This window comes from Ursus americanus, chromosome 2 (genome assembly GCF_024610735.1).
Source record: "Ursus americanus isolate L20-20 chromosome 2, mUrsAme1.1.p, whole genome shotgun sequence".
Taxonomy (NCBI): Eukaryota; Metazoa; Chordata; class Mammalia; order Carnivora; family Ursidae; genus Ursus; species Ursus americanus.
Window position 1 is genome coordinate 105,648,245 of NC_142128.1, and position 19,866 is coordinate 105,668,110.

General features: G+C 46.4%; 1 protein-coding gene across 2 annotated transcripts in view; it reads left to right on the forward strand.

Moving 5' to 3' along the window:
* OPN3 (opsin 3) overlaps positions 1 to 19,866 on the forward strand; it is a 42,975-nt gene that overhangs the window by 14,758 nt on the left and 8,351 nt on the right. The window contains exons 2-3 of one of the 2 annotated variants that reach the window (XM_045795886.2): positions 15,887 to 16,206; positions 18,065 to 18,115. In XM_045795886.2, coding sequence (XP_045651842.2) covers positions 15,887 to 16,206; positions 18,065 to 18,115 — 371 coding nt within the window. The remainder of the gene's footprint in view (positions 1 to 15,886; positions 16,207 to 18,064; positions 18,116 to 19,866) is intronic. The other variant, XM_045795893.2, reaches the window with a different exon arrangement.

Sequence of the window (19,866 nt, forward strand, 5' to 3'; positions counted from 1 at the left end):
TACGGAGAACATTCCATACAGGGAGAACGGGGAAGCAGGCATGGGGACATTGAGGTTGTCTGCGTGGCTAGAGCAGTGACCTGCTGTGGAGAGCTGGGGCACAGGAGATAGGGCCCAACGTACCAGCCATCTTGAATCATGCTAATTATCAGCTGTGTTGAACCATACTGATTATCATATAGACTTGAATACCATGGGACTTGTGGATAATGAGGAGCTGTTGAAGTTTTTTCTAATTAAGGCTTATGTTTAGAAGTATACCTGTTGGCAATGTGGAAGGAAGCTGGGAAGGTGCAGAGACCCTGCAGATGGCTGGGAAGGAGGGAAGATATGGTTTGGGCAAGGCATAGTGGTAAAAATGCAACGGGCAGAGAGAAATGTGGCCATAGAAATGGGCAGAGAGAAATGTGGGAAATGGCTGTATGTTACGGATAAGTGGAGAGAAAAAGGAGCTGAAAGTGACTACAATTTCAGCACTGGTACTTGAATGAGTGGAATACATTTAAACAAAATTGAGAACAGGTTTTGAGGAAAAGCAAATGGGTTTGGTTGGTCATGCCAGGTGATGAGGAGGTGGTTCTGGAAGGTCTTAGAGGGTTTTGTGTGCTAGGGAGTCTTGACTTTGTCCTAGTGGTGTAGACTTCATGTCAGTGACCAAGGAAACGGGCCGCATCTGGGTATGTATGGAGGAGGAATCCAAGGGTGGCAAAAAATGTAGAAAGGAGACCAGACAGACGGCTATTGAAAGATTTGGGCAAGAGAGGATGAGAGTCTCAACTGGGGTCATGGCAGGTAAGACAGAGGAGGACAGACCTGAGAACGGCGGGGAGGTTAAATCAGCATGACTCAGTGATTGATCCCCTTGCATGCTGCAAGGGAGCGAGAGCAATCTGAAGACAGTCGAGAAGGAGTTGCTAGACAGGGATGTGTTGGGAATGCAAACATGGCGCTCCCCTGGGTTTGACGTAGTAACTCCTGCCCCTGGGTTAGCGCCAGACTGGAAGATTCCTTTTCTAGGATTCCTGCATATACATTTCCTTGCCTCCTGGGCTTGTTAAGCCTCAAGGATGTGAGTTAGAAGCTGCCAGTACCTTGATTTCCAGAGAGTCCCTCCAAGACTTAGGCCACATAGGGAGCAACCAAGCCAATGATGGAATGAGAGAGGCAGCGCTCTGATGAATTATTTCAGGCCCCCGGTTACACGGCTCACGCTGAATTTCTGACGGACAGTGTGCCTGTAGGCAGTGCCACTGTGGACTTCCCAGTTACATGATATAATCCAGTGTCTTTTTCCTTAAAGGCAGGGGGAAAAAAGGCAGGAGAAAAAAGGTGACGTAGAAATAGGAGAAGAGGTAGGAGAGGAGTTCTAGAAGCCAAGGGGAGTTTCAAAAATATCCTCGTCTAAAGTGTTGATATTGCAAAGAGGTCGGGTAAACTAATGTTTTAGCAATTGATTGATTTCTCAGTTGATAAAATTCTAGAACAATGGTTTTATACTGTAGAATCTGAATCAAATGGGAATGTCTTTAAAATACAGATTACCGGGCACCACTCCTGCATTCTGGGTCAGTGAGTATACAGAAAGCAGCTAATTGATTGCTGGATGGGGGGCGTGTTGTCGTGCACTGTGGCGTAGGTAAGTGGGAATAAAACGAGTATCTGATGAGGCAGTAGAGGGGATTTAACGGAGCTTCTGGTGCGTGTTTTGGCAAGTCGTAGTAAAAGCGTTAAAATTTTGTATGCCTTCTTACCCAACAATTACATTGCCAAGAACTTATCCTGAGGAGGTCGTCATAGATGTATGGGAATAGGTAGCGAGGGGCTTGTAATGGCCACGGCTAGGGCTTACGTACCACAAGCTAGTTCCTGTTGTCTGTGCTTCATTCATCCTAACTCCTAAACTTTATTGCAACTCTGTGACGTAGTTAGAAACGACTATTACCCCATTATTCAGTTAAAGAGAGCAAAGCACCAGGAGGTTAATTTGTTCAAGATTTCCTAAAAAGTGGAGGATACGGAGCCTGACCCCAGTGCCCTCGATGGTTAAGTTGTACCGTCTCTCCTCACAGCGTTATTAGAACAGTCAAAAGCCGAAAGTAACGTAAAGATCTGCAGTGTGACATCTAAGAGAGTGTGTGTTTCGGAAATCAGCGTACCAGCAAGCAAATCATTCAGGACTCAGACTCTGGAGCCGCTCTCCCTCCTCTTGCCCCCCAAGATGATCAGAACAAATCCCGTCACCTCCCACCCCTGCTGAGGTCAGTCGGTGCCAAGAGGGAAAACCTCTTCGGTCCGTGATGACTCACATCTTTATGGCTCAGTGTGTTTCTTGATCTGATCCAATCCTGAGCTCAGCCTCCCCCACGAGCAGCGAACTCCCCCGTATCCTCAGCATCTTCTCTGAACATTTTTGCTACTTCCTTAATTTCCTTTAACCCTGGCAGCCCCTGTGGACCCTGATTTCCCAACACCAAGCAGACGCTGTTCTTTGTTTTCCTTAATACTTTATTCTAATGTTGTTAAGTTAACATTTTAAGTGGAGTATAGGGTTCTGGATGGTGAATCGGGGTTCAGAAACACCACAGGAGAAACCGAGATGGTTTATTTCTTACAGTCCTGGAGCAGATACAGGGGTCACATGGGGAGATCAAGGCAGGGTACAAGGAGAGAGAGGCAGGACGCCAGGGCACATGGCTTTATTAGTGCTTTGGGGTTCCCGGGCCAAAGCAAGATTGGTCAATACAACCAAAAGGACTGAGGTTTTGGTATGCTACGTGGACCTCTTATCCGGGGGTGCACAAGGGGAAGGCCGTGGGAGACGCAATCATAGGGGCTATTGGGAAAATCGTATGAAGAACTTAGGTTTGCTTGTGACTGCAGGCTACTGTGTAAGGCGTGCACTTGCATGAGGGGCTAGTGCAAAGGGCCCTGCAGGCCATTTGACCAAACAAAGTGGGTGCTGAGACACCAACAGTATGGAGTAGCTGGCTCAACTCTCGACGTAGCCCATAGACCCCAGGGCCAGGTGGCTGAGAAGTGACCCCCTGAGTATCACTGTGCCTTCCAAAGCATTCCACCCTCATTTGCAGAGTGAAAAAGTTTAGTCGTCAACACTTGCCCACAGCGAGGTTGAACTCAGCCTGCCACATAGATGTGCAGGGAATATAAAGCTTAGGCTACTGGCTCTTGTTCAGAGTCTTCTCTCTCCCTCCTGGATCATCAGTTTATGGTCTAGCTGCCACTCCCAGCCATCCCTTGACCTGTGACCACCCCGTTCTGCTCTTTGTTTGAAGAGCCCGTCTTCTGATTGCCCGCTACTTGGCTACCTCCATCGCCTCAGTGAATTTTATTCCTTCTGTAAATTATTTAAAAGTTTTTATGAATATGGAAAAGTGTGAAGGCTGACGCAGTAAATACCCACCTATCTACCACCCTCAGTGAACAGACGTGAACTTTCCTATGTTTATTTTAATCTATCTTCAATGAATTGAAAATTACAGATAAAGTTTTCCTCTATGTATTTCTCTCTCCAGTTCATTCCACCTCCTTCCTCCTCAAGGTCAGTGCAGACATGAATGCAACATGAAACCAAGCAGTGTTTCAGGTTTTTTGCTCACGATTTATTTACCCCTTTCCCCCTTTTGATGGACATTGGGTTATTTCCTGTTTTTCTCTCTATTATAACTAACAGTGCCTCAGAGTATATCCTAGTATACACCTCTTTGTACTCACTGTGCAAGAGCTTCCCTAGGTCTGTGCCGTCCGACACGGTAACCGCTAGTCTTGTGCCTCCTGAGCACGGGAAATGGAGCTGGTCTACACTGAGGTGTGTAAGTGTAAGAAAAGCACTAGATTTTGAAGATTTAGTATGAAAAAAATAACAAAATACTTCATGAATATGTTGACTACAAATCGAAATATTTTAAGTATGTTGGATTAAATAAAATGTTATTAAAATTAATTTTATCTGTTTCTCTTTACTTTTCAAAGTGTGGCCGCTAAAAACCTTAACTACTATGTGGCCCACACAGTCCTACTGGACAGCACCGCTCTCGCGGGTATAAGCAAATTTGGAATTGGTGGTCGTGGTGTATGCTGGGTAAACAGACTTTTTTCATTTTCTTTCAGTCCAACCCCTTTATATACCCCCCCCCCCCAGTTTCTTTGTGATCTTTCCTCTCTCTGACTCCTATGGCACTTAGATCTGAATGTCTCATTTGGAATTTCAAATACGCAATTTTGTATTTTGGTTTGTCTGTTTATGGTGCCTTTCCCCCTTTACATCAGGGACCATATCGGATGACTTTGCTTCCCCAGCAGTAAGCTCAGGGCCCCACATGTTAGAGCCACTTAAATATTTAAGGAAGGTTTAGATGCCCCTGGTATGGTACCTGTCTGCTTTTAAGCTGTGACTCGTCCTGAAATAATTTTATCTGATTTACCTAGAACATGCCTTATGTTTCTTATGCATCCAGGCTTCCCTCTGCTCTCCCTAATACGGGAAGATTGCCTAGGAAGTAACATTAGCCTTCACTCTGCTTCCCTTTCTGTGAAGAAACAGCTGCCAATGTCTTTCCAACAAACTTCTCGCTTCTCATGGCTTCTGGAGTCTTGGGAACTGGGGAGGCCAGGGCCAGCTTCACATGTACAAGGCCATTATTCGGGTTTATAAAAGCTCCTCGTCAAATGACACCACCATCTGCCTTCCGCCAGGTCGCATCTGGTTCTATGAAACATGGCGTCATGACAGCTTCCAGGAGCACAGGAAGTAGCAGAATTGCAAAATACAAGGGCAGACAGGACTCAAGCTAGAGGTGAGTGAACTGTGAGGAAACTTCGAGCCGCCGATACAACACAGACAAGCCCCTCCCTCAGCTGGAGCTTTGGGCGCAACAGGAGGCCGGTGTCCCTGTGCGATGCCGTTTTGTGAAATGAAGTGGCAGCTTCTTGTGTTTCTCCGCCGGTGTTGACTCTGGAGGAAAACCCGGGAAGTGAGCAAAAAGCCACAGAGAGATTGTGTTAAAGGCCGTTCGAGTTTAATCGAGACCTACCATTCCTAACTCAGTCAGAATCATCTCCGGAGTCCTTAAACAGACTCTCGGGTTCCATCCCAGGCCAACGAAGGCAGAACCTTCAGAATCGTCAGCCATTTCCCCAGGAGGCTCATTTGGAGCTATTTCAAGAGCTGGCATTTGGAGTCACTATTCCTACCGTGGGAGACAGACTCACCGCTCAGATATAGAAGGTTTTAAATTAAACATCCAGGGAGAATCCACGTGAAGCCCCCGCTGACAGCATGGGATGGGAGCCGGGAACAGCAGCATCTGAATGGGGCTGGACGTCGGATGGGGCACCCGCTAGCTTTGGGTGGTGTCCTGACGCAGAATCCTTCCTATTTGTAATGCCTCCCTCCCCCACCTCCGATCTTGCTTTAGCCTTTTCCACTTGACATTCTCGGCTCAGGATGACTAAAACTTTCAAGTAAATGGTCTTTTCTTGCCCATCCGAACTGCCCCACAGTAGTGACCGAGATGGGTTTCACTTTACACGCCCACCTCCCGAGGTGCCTTTAAACCTCCCGCATCTTGTCCCATCAGTGCACTGCCCAGGACACAGCAATTCTGTTGGTCCCTGACACATTCTGGCAGGCTCGTTATCTTTTTTACCCACTCTCCTTTTACGGTCCTGAGGAAACTCGTACCACAGTTTTTAGTTGATAAGTTACTTACACACACACACACACACACACAGCTGAGTGTGTTGTATTCATCCTTGAGAGGAAAGTGACGTTGGTCCTTGACCAGATATCTCAACATTCTCCACGTGTGTCAGCGACGTGGTGATAGAAAATGACTGTAAAATGGAACCAGAGTGTTACCACCTGCTATGAAACCTGAACTCTGAGCTCCTTTGAGGGTTTTGCAAATTATTAATGACTAAATTAAGATTTAATTCTGTACCTCTCAGATGTCCTCATATTTGTAATTTGGTCTTCTGGCTATCTCAGATTTTCATCTCTTGGTGCCAGGGTAGTAATCCAGAGAGTACTTCGAAACCAGAATCTTCGTTGCAGGAAGGGGTCACACGGGTATCCCACAGTTCACTCATGGGTTGAATTTTTCCGTAGAATTAACAAGACTCCATGCTTCTCTGTCGATCGCAACCAACTCACTCAGTCAAATCTTTCTGAGGAAAATGTGAACTAAGCTCTAGACTGGCAGTCAGAGATGTGGGTTCTCCTCCAAGCGAGACCTGACTCGTCTTGTGACATTAGGCTCGCCCCAGATCCCAAACCCCCTTGTTCCAGCCTAACCAAATGAGGACAGGAGCCTTTTCTGCCTCACAGGTCCGAAGAGCTGATGACAAACACATGGGGCAGTGCTTTGAAAATTATAAAACACCATACGAAATGGTGTCATAATTTGTTATTGTCCTTGGAGAACAAGAAATGACAAATCTAACAGGAATATCATTTGACTTTATGTCATTCACAAAAATGAGTATTTTATAGGGACTTTTTAATAATCAAAAGTTATCATGTGATGACTGTTAAATAGTATTTTGAGTTGAGCTAGGGATCCCTTAGGAAAAACAGGAAGTTGGTCTTGTTTTGTGTTCCTCTGACCTACATGTTGTGTTTTCCTTTAGAAACATTTTCCTTTTCTTTGAAATCTGACTGGCTATTTCCAAGCATCATTTCACATTAGTGTTTGCTTAATTACAGGTGTGACTGCGTTTACTTTGCATTTTTATTCTTGATTTGAGAAGAAATATGGTCACATATAGGTAACTTTTATCATCAGTAAACATAATAAACTCTCGTTAACTATTGCAGAGGCCAGAGAGGATGTCAGGATACAAAAGACATGGTCCCTATCTCTTAGGCGTTTACAGTTTAACTGGAAAGATAAGACACGAATAGTAGAAGTGCGACCAAAACAGAGGAAGTAGTGTAGAGCAGCCGTGAAGGTACGTCCTATGCTGTGCCTGAGCTGAGTGCCGCGCGCTAAGAAGTTAGAAATGGCGAAGGAGAAGATGGGCTAGGCAGTGGAAGTAATACTCGGAGATCTTTGACCACCAGTGCACTCCGCAGAGGGAGCTTTGCATGCAGGTCATTATGCCAGAGAGGGGCTTATACAGGTTATGGGATTATCAGCATAAATTCCCTCCAAATACTACCTAACGCAAAGCTTACGGATTAATGATTGACTGGGGCGTATATTTCCAGGGAATCACGAATGAGAGAGTCCAGGGAGGGGCGAGGAAGAAAGGAAGCCAAGTGTCAGAGTTTGCAGCACGAGCCCGCCATAGCTTCCCGCAGAGCCCCTGAGGGCTCCGTCCTTCGGGACATCTTCAGGCAGTGTGTACGAAATGAGCGCGTCCTGAAATAACCCATTGGGGGGGGGGTGCAAGCAATTTAATCACCGGCCCTTTCCTGTCTCTTGACTCCTTGGGTCCCAGTCTGCTCCAAGAGGTGGTCCCATGCCCTTGCCTCTGGGTTGGGCCAGCTGATTGGGAGCAGCGACTGGGGAAGCCAGAGCCTGTGCGTGCCCAGCACAGGGAGGGCAAAGGAGCAGGCTGGCCCTGCCCGTGGGCCCGTGGTGGCTGTAGCCGCAGCAGCTGAGCTTGGTGACTGTATCGGAGCCACCGCTGCCGGGAAGCAAGGCCGATGGTCACGGTCCGCGTTGGGGAGCTGGCTGGGGGTCTGGGATGGCACGGACACTGAATCCAGTCTCACACTGCTATTTGGTGCGAGAGAGGATAGAGGCCGGACAAAGGGGAAAAAATCACTCGGTTAGGAGCAGGTCAGAGCAACCACTTGTGGGATGTGAGCTGAATGAGAGTAATGGGACGTGGGAGGCACAGAGAGGAATTTAGAAATATTTCAAAGGAAAAGCCTTCTGTGACATGAGCATGCAAGATACAGGAACGAGGAGAGGGGAGATGGAACAAGTACACGGTTCCTGACGTGGACCGGAGGCTGGGTCCTCCTAGAGGAGCGTTCTCTGATGCAGCTTTTCTGGGTACATCGTAGTGCGTTATCGTAAGATCGAGATCGCGGTTTCCAAGAGGTCGTTTTGATTGAGTGGTAAAAACGAAGTGTATGCTTCCCATTTTACTCGTGGCACCCAGACCCATTTTATGAGTGCAGGTAAATTAGGATTAGAATTTAGAATCTCTCACTTCCTGGTAAACCCTTCCGCTGGACTGTCTCCTGGACTTGTCCTGCCGTGTTCTGCCGTTGCTTAGGAACCTGAAGTAATCCGCAGAGCAGCTACTTTATACTCAAGCTCTCCTTTCGCACTGGGCCTGTAGACTCTGGTCACAATGGGCATTTCTTGGCTCTCCTAGTATGATGACGATGCATTTTCCCCATCATGATCTACCTGGTTCAATACCCTCCCCTGACAAGCAGACGTTAAGTATAAAGTAAGTTCTAATGAGACCTTATCCCAACATGGGGCTCTTCTTTCCCCAGAAAAGCAAGCAAACCCTAAAACAGTGTCAAATGAGAGGCAAGGTGAACAGGGAAACTGGGCTGTCTGTCCAAATGGAGCTATAGGAAGACAAGGAGCCAGGTTTGAGGCCCAAGAAGGCAAGACAGAGGTGCCTATGTTGAAAGAATCCTCAAAATGGCGTTTCTCCCACAGCTTTCTCAATAACTAGACTTGTCCCTCCTCCCAATCCTTTTTCCACATCACAGCTGGAGGGAACTTTCCATAAGGAAAATCTTCAAAAGAAAAACAGAAAACGAAAGTAAAAGAAAAGTAAAGTGAAATAAAATTCTCTAAAGTAGTACAGTAAGAGGAGGACAAGAACATTTTAATGACTCCTTGGACCCCTCAGAATATATTCCGAACTCCTTGCATGACATTTAAGGGTCTTCCTGGGAGAGTTCGTAGTCTTTCTCCTGTCTCTTTCTAGAACTCTCTGCTTCCACCATATTGATTTATTTGCAGGAACGCAAATGGGATTAGCTGTGTCAGGTCTCCATGTGCTTGCATAAGCTGGGATAGGATTGGCAGTCCTTTCCCTCTCACCCCTCCTTACTTGCCTGGTGAAATGTGTTTAATCTACAAGACTCACTCAGGTGGCGTGCCTGCTTCCCAGAGAAAAACTGGATCGTTTCGTCCTAGTAGATGTGGAGTCTTTCCTCATACTCTGGAGTGTGAGCTCCTTGAAGACATGAACCGTGTCATATTAACTTCTTAATCTGACGGATGGGTATTGGCAGATCTGGAGCCCCGCCCAGGCAACACCTCTTCTAGGCTCTCGTTGGTGTAAACAAGCTTTTCCACAGTCTAGACCACGGAACTATAAAGAAGCTATTCAATGTGGACATCTAGTGGCCAAAGGGGGGAGATGACTGTTCTTGAGTAATTGTATATCGTACTCTACACCCAGATACGTAAGCCGCAGAGCGCCTCTACCTGTTCCTGTGTCTGCTCCCGATTTCTGCCACTGAAAGCAATTTTGGTTCCAGATATTCAACTATTCAATCATAATAATACCTTATATATTACCATCTTACTAAATACATTCCTATTCTCGTGTAATACATAGACACTCACAATGAGGCAGCATTTTGGTACTCTTCTATTTTTACTGTGAGCAAATTGAGGTTCATAGATATTAATTAATTTTCCCAGAGTGATCTGTATTTCTGTATAGAAACTGAAGTTGAATCCAAGACTGGCCTCATAGACGTTCCTCTATTATAGAATTTATCACTCTATTATTGTTTCTTGCTTTTACAAAAGTGTGTCTTTGCCCATTTCCTAGCACCTTGCCTGGTTTATTGTATGTGCATGATATTGGATCGCTGACCAGTGTTGTAAGTGAATATGCATAATCACCAAGTTATATCACAGAGAGCTTTGCTTGACTCAATCTGGTGCAGAGTTAACCCTTGGATACCTCCTTTTGCTTCCAGGCATTTTATATGCTATATCCTTGAACTTGAGATAGCCTGACACTCCTCAACTTGATAAACGCCCTTCCATTCATCAGTGCAAATATTGTTTTCTCTTAAAACCTTCCTCAGTATTTCCCTAGGCAGAGGTCAGTGCCTCCCCAACGGTACCCTCCAGCTCCCAGACGCAGTTCTGGGTTAGTACGTACCACCTTCCCGTAATTACTACTTTACACGCCTGTCTTCTCCTCCAGGCGTCAGCATGTCGGGCAGAGGGAACAGTGGTGTCAAGGCAGCCAGCGTCGCATGTGGCTGGCAGTTTGAGGCACGCCATCTGTGTCCCAACATGAGTAGGCAATGCAGCTAGGTGAAGCAGAGTCTCCGTACTCTGCCAACGAGATCAGTTTTTATAGACTTCTGTCTTCAAATTGGCGTCTCCGTACTGCTTGAGACACAGCTCTCCCTAATGGTTGTGCAAGGACAGTGTTAGGAGAATCAACTTCCAAATTCTGTCCTAGAAACCAGCTCCCTGTGATCCAGACCCCCCTTTCTCCATCGCCCGTCTCCCACCTCCCACGAAAAGATACACTCCTTACGCATCCCAAATCTTACGATGGGAGATTACCAGGGAGGGGTGGGAGGAAATTCCAGGATGGCAAACGAAGGGACGAGTTAAAATACTGTTGCGGAACCTGGGGAAGTGAATGACCACTCAGGTGGTTCCCAGCTTTTTGCTTTTAACGAAGTCGAGTGGGTAGTTGACAGATCATCAGCCGTAATTGTTGACAATAACCACACTGTGATTGTTGGCATATAAATTCAGGAGAGTTCAAATAGTTGAATGTAGAAGGAATGTTCTTACAATCAATAAGAATTGACTAGAACAAAATTCCTTCCATGACATCTGGATACACATGTGATCAAGAAATCTTTAACTTTATAAAGAGGAAAAATAGGAAGAGAATTTGCCCTTTATCATTCTAGCATTGGTAATAGTAACTTGTGGATAGGGTATATTCTTCGTGGTGGGGGAAAGCTACACTGATCACTTTAAGAGATGTATTTCTTTTTTTTTTTTTTTTTAAAGATTTTATTTATTTATTTGACAGAGACAGAGACAGCCAGCGAGAGGGGGAACACAAGCAGGGGGAGTGGGAGAGGAAGAAGCAGGCTCCTAGCGGAAGAGCCTGATGTGGGGCTCGATCCCATAACGCCGGGATCACGCCCCGAGCCGAAGGCAGACGCTTAACCGCTGTGCCACCCAGGCGCCCCCCAAGAGATGTATTTCTAATTAAGTTTTTTACTTGTAATATTTAACAAAGTATTTAATCAATTGTGTACTAAGAAAAACTGATAACTCAATCCGTAAGACAATTTTTTAAACATTTAGAGACTTGCTATCCAAGAAATTCAAAAATTTCAATTTTTTTAAAGTATTTTATTTATTTGTCAGAGAGAGAGAGAGAGAACACAAGCAGGGGGAGCAGCAGGCAGAGGGAGAAGCAGTCTCCCCACTGAGCAGGGAGCCCGATGCAGGACTGGATCCCAGGACCCTGGGATCATAACCTGAGCTGAAGGCAGATGCTTAACCAACTGAGCCACCCAGGCGCCCCTAAAAATTCAATTTTTTAAATACATTTTTTGTTGAAGAAAATAAGGCAAATAATTTAAAATCTTTCAGTCGTATTAATATATTACACCAGGATAAAATGTTTAGGGGAAGTGGAGTGGAAACATAAATTTAAATGATTGATCACTGCTGTGTGTGTGTGTGTGTGTACGTATCTGTGTATACATCAGTAGAGATATAAATATGAAATCACTAACATATTTATAAATTACTGGATCTGTTTGAAAGAATAAGGTAATAGTTTTATTTTAAAATATTTATATTTACATCACACAACTCTTTAAACTTAAGGTGAAAAACTTTAGCTTTTTAAATTTTGGGGAGTGCACAGTTTTTCACAATTCTATTAAGGAAGGCAACAGGAAAGGAAACCGAAGACCCTTGCTGTGGCCCACAGCCTGCATGGAAGGAAGGCACGGGCAGGTCTGGACCTCTTCACCCGCCTGGAGTCCGGTACTCTTCAGAGAATTCCAGGGGGGTTGCTTTCCTTTGTAGAAGTTCTTCCAGGCAGGCCTGCCCTGGTCCTTTCTGTCCCTTCACCCTATTCCATGTTTGAAGACCCAGCCTCAGTGTTACCTCTTCACGATGCCGTCCCCACTGCATAACCCACTGGAATTTTCCTTGTTCGGGTTTGTTGGTACACGGTAAACATAGCATGTGATTCCGTACCGTCCTACCTTGCCTCGAATGTTGCATGGAGTTGGTCTTGGGTCTACACGATGTACGGTCTTGTGGTCTCCTCAAGGGGAAGCACCACACATCTCTGGGTTCTCCTCGAAGACCCTACTCGGCACAGGGAGACACACTTTATACACCTGTGATCAGCGTGCAGCTTTGTGGGGAGAGCAGTGACGTCACGCTACCCCTTGTAGAGCTTGTGGGAACAGGGGGATAAAGGCAAAATTATGGGTTGTGGACTCAGCCAGTCCTGGGTTCTCAAAACTCTCTTCACCTCCTATTGGTTCCTTATTCGTTGGAGCCACGGGACTCCGTTCCCACAAGGAGGGATGCTGTATGTAGCAAGCTTCTTACGGGGCCTCACAGGATGGGCCCTCCTTTGGGGGCAGTCACCTTCCCCTTCCCTGTCCAGTGTTAAGGGCATCACCTTCCCCTTCCCTGTCCGGTGTTAAGGGCATCACCTTCCCCTTCCCTGTCCGGTGTTAAGGGCATCACCTTCCCCTTCCCTGTCCGGTGTTAAGGGCATCACCTTCCCCTTCCCTGTCCGGTGTTAAGGGCATCACCTTCCCCTTCCCTGTCCGGTGTTAAGGGAATTGAGAATTAGGTCCCACCTCAGTTCCAACGTACGTATGAAGTATTTGTAAGACGGTTGCTCATTCTCATTCTCCAGGACACAGCAAATACTTTTGACTCAGGCAGGACCAAAAGTCATGGGTAATTAAGTGGTGTTAAGAGAGAGAAGAAAAGGGGGGGGTGTAAGGAAGGGATTGAGATTTAGTTTGGGTCTGTTCAAGTGGCGGGCAGTCAGGGAGGGCCTGGAAGGTCAGGGACTGCCCTAACTGGTGACGGCAGGGAGTGTTAGCGGCTGAGGCAGGCGCGGCAGGCTCGTGGTGCTCGCTGGGGGCGGCGTGGTCCCAAACTGCATCACACTGAAAACATCTCTTTCCTCTTTGACCTGAATAGTCAGAGGGAAAACTCCCCACACTCCTGCACCGTGCCTGATCCCTGGGGTTTTCGTACTTCAGCCCTAAGCACAACGAGGCTTTTCCGGAGAGCCTGCTAATAGTCCTACATCGTCCGTGGCTGCAGCCGCCTCCCTCACTTCTTCTCTGCACTGCCTCGCTCCTTGGTGGCGTCCCACTGGCCTACTTGTTTGGTATTATTACCCCTCTTACCAGTGCACTGTCAGTTCCAGGAGGTGCTCGTGTCCCTCCCTTCGTTGTACCCATTTGCTCGCATACTGATGGACAGGTAGAGAGGCAGTAAATGTGAATGAATGGATGAATGAATGAATGACAGCTAGAATTATCCCGGCCTATTGCTTTAATCATAAGGACTCATGTATTCATCTGTAGGGTACATTGAGATTTGCTAATCTACAGCAGCAAGTTTTCTTGCCCAAGAAGAACTAAGTCATATTCAAGGTAAATTAACTAAAAGTTGAAGGCCCAAGACTGTGTTTTAATATTTAAAGGCAACTATATAATTAAATGCTATTATATTTGATAGGAAGGTTTGTAAACTAAGTAACACCAACAGTATCTAACCTCATTAGAGTCTAATTACGTAACTACCTTCAGATTTTTTGGTTTCCTTCTGGGAATATATTCAGTTAAAGAAAAGACAGAATCACTCTTCAGGGAAAAATTTAACGAGGTGACAGTTGATTCTTAGTTCTGAAGGCAGCATACCCAACTTCCTTGCCTCCAGAATTACTTCGTATAATCTGAATACGAGTCCATTATTTGCGGTTGTAGCACTACTTCCTGAAACATTGCCTTCTACCGTGTTCCAAAACCCTGTCTTCTTCTTCCAGTCCCTTACGTATTTGTCAAACATTCATGTATTCAACGAACATTCATCGAATACCACAGGCATCAGACATGGGAATTATGCTGCCCTCCCCGCAAATAACAAACCTGTCCTAAGACCTCTTCATTTCACACTCTTACAGTGAAAATTTTATAATGCGAAGGGATTTTCAATTTTATGAAAACAAAAACAAAACTAAAGTCTACTGAGATCGTATGAATTGCCAAAGTCACAGAGCTATTTAGGGGGAGCAGGGATCCCTCCAGGGTTCTTGAAGCCCCACCCCCACTCTCTTACCTACTTACCTGACACAGGTCTTATTTTTCGTTCTCTGTTAGGACCACTTTTTCTACAGCCTCTCTTGATCCGCTCATTCAACAACTATTTATGCCAGTGTGTTCTAGGCAGTCACGGTTTCATTTTCTCCCCCATATCTGCTTGTAACACCTGGTAGCTTTAGTCTCTGTTAATGTAATCACACTCGACTCACCACACAGGTTAGAAATCTCCAAGTGATTCTTGACTCCTCTCCTCCTCCCTCATCACATTCAATAAGCTAATGGGCTCTGTTGATATGAATCACCAGATGTCTCTGGAATCCAGACTTTGCCGTTCATACCTTCAAAGGTACTCTAACTCAGGCCCCGTCATACCTGCCTGGACGACTGCAGTAGCCTTCCAGCTGTTCTCCATGCACTGGCCTGGGATGGGAGTTCTACACCACGGCAGGAATGAGGATCTTTTCAGAGGAAAGAGGAAGAGGAGGAGGAAGAAGAGACCTTAACTGTTGTCACTTCACACTTAAAAAAATGACAGAGTAACAGGTTTATAATTCACTGTTTTATACTGGAAAAGTTTTTGTTTTGTTTTGTTTTTTAAAGAACAGAGAAGGAAACAAAAACCCTTAGCAAGAAATCGAAAGCCTTTCTCCAGTGGCCTCATCTGCCCCTCCTAACCTCCTCTCTCCTTTGCATCCTCTGAGCCCAGGCACTTCTGAGTCCTCTCGTCATTTTTAGACCCTTACATGGTCTCCACGCTCTGGTACGTGATTCTTCATTCCTGCTGGAGTATGCGTCTCCTGCCTCGCTCACAAAGGCCCCTGTTCTGTGACTCCCACAATACATTTATACCTCCCTCAGTCTTACTGTTGTTCCCGCCAAGCACCTACATTTCTGCATTTCTGTCACCCCTAAACCTCCAGGGTTGGCAAAGTGACCAGCACTCAGGTGCTCAATAGAAGCTTGTTGATGGAATAAATCACTCTCTGAGAAGAGGCAGGGAAAGGAATGAGTAATGTTGTTAAAGTGTATTTGTTGCAAAATGGAGGCATCAATGAAGACCAGGGGAGCACAGAAGTCTTACACCCTTGTCCGTGGTCTTGGGCGAGAACAGTTCGCAGGCTACCATCTGCTCGCGGGAGGGTTAACCCAGCCCCCTGCATATTTTACCGTAACTTTGGTCAGCTCGTCCTTGTGAAACCCACTGCAGCTTCATCTTTAATCCTGAGTCAGACACAATGGAGAAAAGGTCAAATCAAATGAGACTCGCTTAGTGACTCTGACTCTCTTCAGACTTTCTCTCTGGCAGAAGGTTTAACACAGCAGCTGCAGCATTGGGGTGGTGTTGGCTTCAAGGGCTTTGATGTCTGTCCTGCTGCAATCCACCTGCCATTTGTTTTCTTTTCTGGGTAAATGTGTTGCCAGTCACATTTCCTGGGGAGGTGAGGCATTATTCCTGTTAGATATGTCACTTTTAGAGTGCCTTGTTCGTTGCAGACACTCTGAGAGGTGTCTCCAGTGCACGTCCGTGTGCCCCTGCGCCGTGTTATACTGTCCCACTTTCTCTTCTTGCAGGGATCGTTTCCATTACTACCCTAACTGTGCTGGCCTACGAGCGTTACATTCGCGTGGTCCATGCCAGAGTGGTCAATTTCTCCTGGGCCTGGAGGGCCATTACGTACATCTGGCTGTACTCACTGGCGTGGTCGGGAGCGCCTCTCCTAGGCTGGAACAGGTACATCCTGGACGTACATGGACTTGGCTGTGCCGTGGACTGGAAATCCAAGGACGCCAACGACTCCTCCTTTGTGCTTTTCTTATTTCTTGGCTGTCTGGTGGTGCCTCTGGGCGTCATAGCCCATTGCTACGGCCATATTCTGTATTCCATTCGAATGGTAAGTTGAAAACTGCAAATGCCCCTCCCCTAAACTAGTTCCAGGGTGGACAATTCTGAGCAGAAGAGATTCAAACTCTTCCCACGTCACTAGGGGTTTCCCGCAGGTGGATCAGTTCTATGGGACTTCCAGTCAATGGCATTGTGCCCCGAGTCACTCTCTAAAAGACCAATGAGGAATAACATCCACTCTCTCTACGCCGCTCTCTAAACCACAAGGAGGAAGGAAAGGTGTTCTAGACAGATAAAATCAGTAACAACCAAGAACAGCTGCATTCTCTAGCACTCTTAGAACTGAAGAACTCTAACCGAGGAAATTCCACACTTGCCATGATTTATTCATTCAAAGGTCACATAACCCACTAGGGCACAGTAGAGATATTTCGTCTGGGAATCACTTCTGAATCATAAAGCACAAGAACTGACCAGAAGTGACAGTGCGAGGCAGTCTCCTACTTTCGCCACGTGTGTTTTCCTTGCTCGCTCACCGTGTCTCCCTGTTTGTGTCTTCCTCCTTCAGAGCTCCCGCTCCTCGGCCTCCTGCACCCTGCTGAGACCTTCTAGCTTTCGCCTGTTTTTTTTTTCAAATCAAACTTGGCTACATGCATCACTTTAAATCATAACCCACTGCCAACTTCCACATTCAAACTTTTTTCATACATCCCTATTTTGTAAAAAAGAAAAAAAAAATCCCCACATCAATCCAATGATAGGTTTTCCCCATGCCTGTAGTCACACTACAAAGAGAGCTAGAGGAAAATCTGCCCCCAGCTCCCCAGTGTCCGTCCCCAGACGTCCTCTCAGCAGTGCCCACAGTGTTCGGGTCCCTAGATGGGCTACTCACACAGCCGCTACTGCAGATCCTCAGTGCTCGGTTTAATCCCTTGCCCTATGCCCCTTCATTCTTATCAAATAATCATGCTTATTTATTGGGCAAAAGAAAGCCATTATCAAGAAATTTCTCAGCTCCCTGTCCCCCTTTATACAAGCCCCTCTGTTCAGTTATGGGGCCATGGAATGGATCTCTCAGGACCAAGCTGACCTTCGCTTCTGGTTTTCCCCCAGCCCCATACTCTGCCCCAGGAGCTCTCTCTCTTTCACTTACATCTCCAGTCTCTCCCTTACTTCTGGCTCCTGCTCTTTAGCAATAACTATGCTAATGTCACACAAAAGCAAAATCTACCGTCAAACCCCTCTGGCTGTCACTTTATTGCTCTCCTCGCCCGGGCTTACTCGAAGAACCATTAGTGGCTTTCGTGCTGAATCACCACTCAGTAAGCGTTCGTTTGGCCAATATTTGTTGAGCATCTAGAACGTACCAATTACTTACTGTTATGGCCTGTTTTTGTCTCTCAAAAATATATATATGGAGGCCTTAACCCCCAATCGATCGTATTGGAGATGGGGTCTTTAGGAGGTAATTAGGGTCGTATGATGCCATGAGTGGGGCCCTCGTGATGGGATTAGTGTTCTTATAAGAAGGGGAAGAGAGACCAGTGGCTCTCTCTCTCTGTGTCTCTTCCTTCCTCCCTCCCTCCATCTCTCCATCCCTCCCTCCATCCCTCCTTCCCCCTCTCTTTCGGTCGTATGAGTACGCAGAGGGAAGACAGCCATCTCCAAGCTGAGAAAATAAGTCTCATACTGAGACCCACCTTGACCTTGGACTTCCCAGCCTCCAGATTTGTGAGAAATACATTTCTGTTGGCTAAGCCGCTCAGTCTATGGCATATTGTTATGGAAGCCCAAGCTAAGTCATTTACCAGCTCTGAGGATACAACATGTATGAAATATCGCCCCAGCCTCGAAGAGTCTGTAGTTCAATAGATTCACCTAGCATTTAATTCCTCAACCCGTTGCAGATTGGCGCCTCCTTCCTTGAGCACGCTGTCACAGAAAGAGCCCTCATTAAGGTAATCGATGATCTCCCAAATGTTAGAGCCAATGAACACATTTCCATCTCTTTTTTCCTTTCTGGCATCCGTGGCATTTGACGCTTGGGGCATTATTAACAACTTCCACTCACTTGTGGTTTTCTCCTCCACTGTTTCTAGGTCTCTCCTATTGTTGTTCCTGACTCTCTGGCCCATCTTCTCAGGTCTCTGCCAAGGGCTGCTTCCCTTGGGCCTCCCGGCATTCTGTGTGTGGTTCTTTTCTCATACTACACACTGGCCTGGGGCATCTCATATGCTCTGAGGATTTCCCCTCTAACAATAACTTGGTGACTTTGGAATCTCTATTTCTGACCCAGGGCGTTCTTCTGACCTCTGTCAGGTCTCACAGTCAGGTGCCTACTGTACCTCTCCACTGGGATGGCCAGACTTACCAGATTCCGTTTTTATTTTAAGATTTTATTTATTTGAGAGTGAGAGAGAGCACGAGAGAGTGGGGCGAGGGTGGGGTGAGGAGCAGAGGGAGAGCAGACTCCCCGCTGAGCAGGGAGCCCCATGCGGGGCCCGATCCTGGGACTCTGGGATCATGACCTGGGCCGAAGGCAGATGCTTAACCAACTGAGGCACCCAGGTGCCCCCTCAGAACATTCAGACTTACAGATTCTATGCGTGTGAAGACAAATTGGTCATCTTTCTTCCGGAGCTGCTGCTCCTTCTTTCTCTTTCTCAGTAAATGCTCATTATTCCTCAGCCAGAAATGAGAGAGTAATATTTGACTATTCCTCATTCATGTTTCCCCCTACACCCAACCAGTTTTCATTTATTCAACCTCCTATTTTTCCTTATATCCTTTTCCCCTCCTCCTATTGACACAGACTAATTTCAAAGGGGCCTTAGTTTTTTCTTCCTTTATTCTTGCTTCTTCTAATCCATTTTCTCCATACTTCCACCAGAGTAATTGTTCTCAAATGTAAATTTTCTCGTATCACTGCCCAGCTTAAAATCCTTTAGATGTTCCTTTGCCTTCATGATTAAAAATAAAGCCCCGCCCCCGAGTGTGGCTACCAGGGTCCTGCATGACCATGTCTTGTTTGTGTGTCCAGCTTTATTTCTTTTTTTAAAAAAGTTTTATTTATATATTTGAGAACGAGAGAGAGCACTAGAGAGAGTAAGCATGAGTAGGGGTAAGAGGAAGCAGGAGAAGCGAACTCCCCACTGAGCAGGGAGCCCAATGCAGGGCTCGATCCCAGGACCCTGGGATCATGACCTGAGCCAAAGGCAGACACCCAACCGACTGAGCCATGCAGGTGCCCTACTTCTTGGCATGACTTGCCTCTTGCCACCTCAGGCTCCAGTCAAGTGCATTATTTCTTGTTCCCAAAACATGTGTTCTTTTACTACTTTGCCTTAGCATACTTCCTGTCCCTGGAACATTCTGTCTTGCCTCCTACTGACCACAGAAGGCTGAGCTCAGTAACTTCTTGCCTTGACCCATGTCTGTATCCATTACCCATCCTGTGTGTTCCCATAGCCCTCTCTGGTCACCTCCCTCATGACACGTATCCTCTACGGAAGCAGTCTGTGTGCCTGTCACCCTCAGAATAGAGTGAATTCCTTAAACTCGGAGATCCAGTCTTATTTATTTTTTCACCTGTAGCTGGAACAGTACTTTCATACAATACTTGATCAGAGACTATTTTTGGAACGAGTTATAGACAGTGCATAGGAAGGGGAAGTGGTACAAGGGTGAAGAGACTTGACTCTAGACCCCA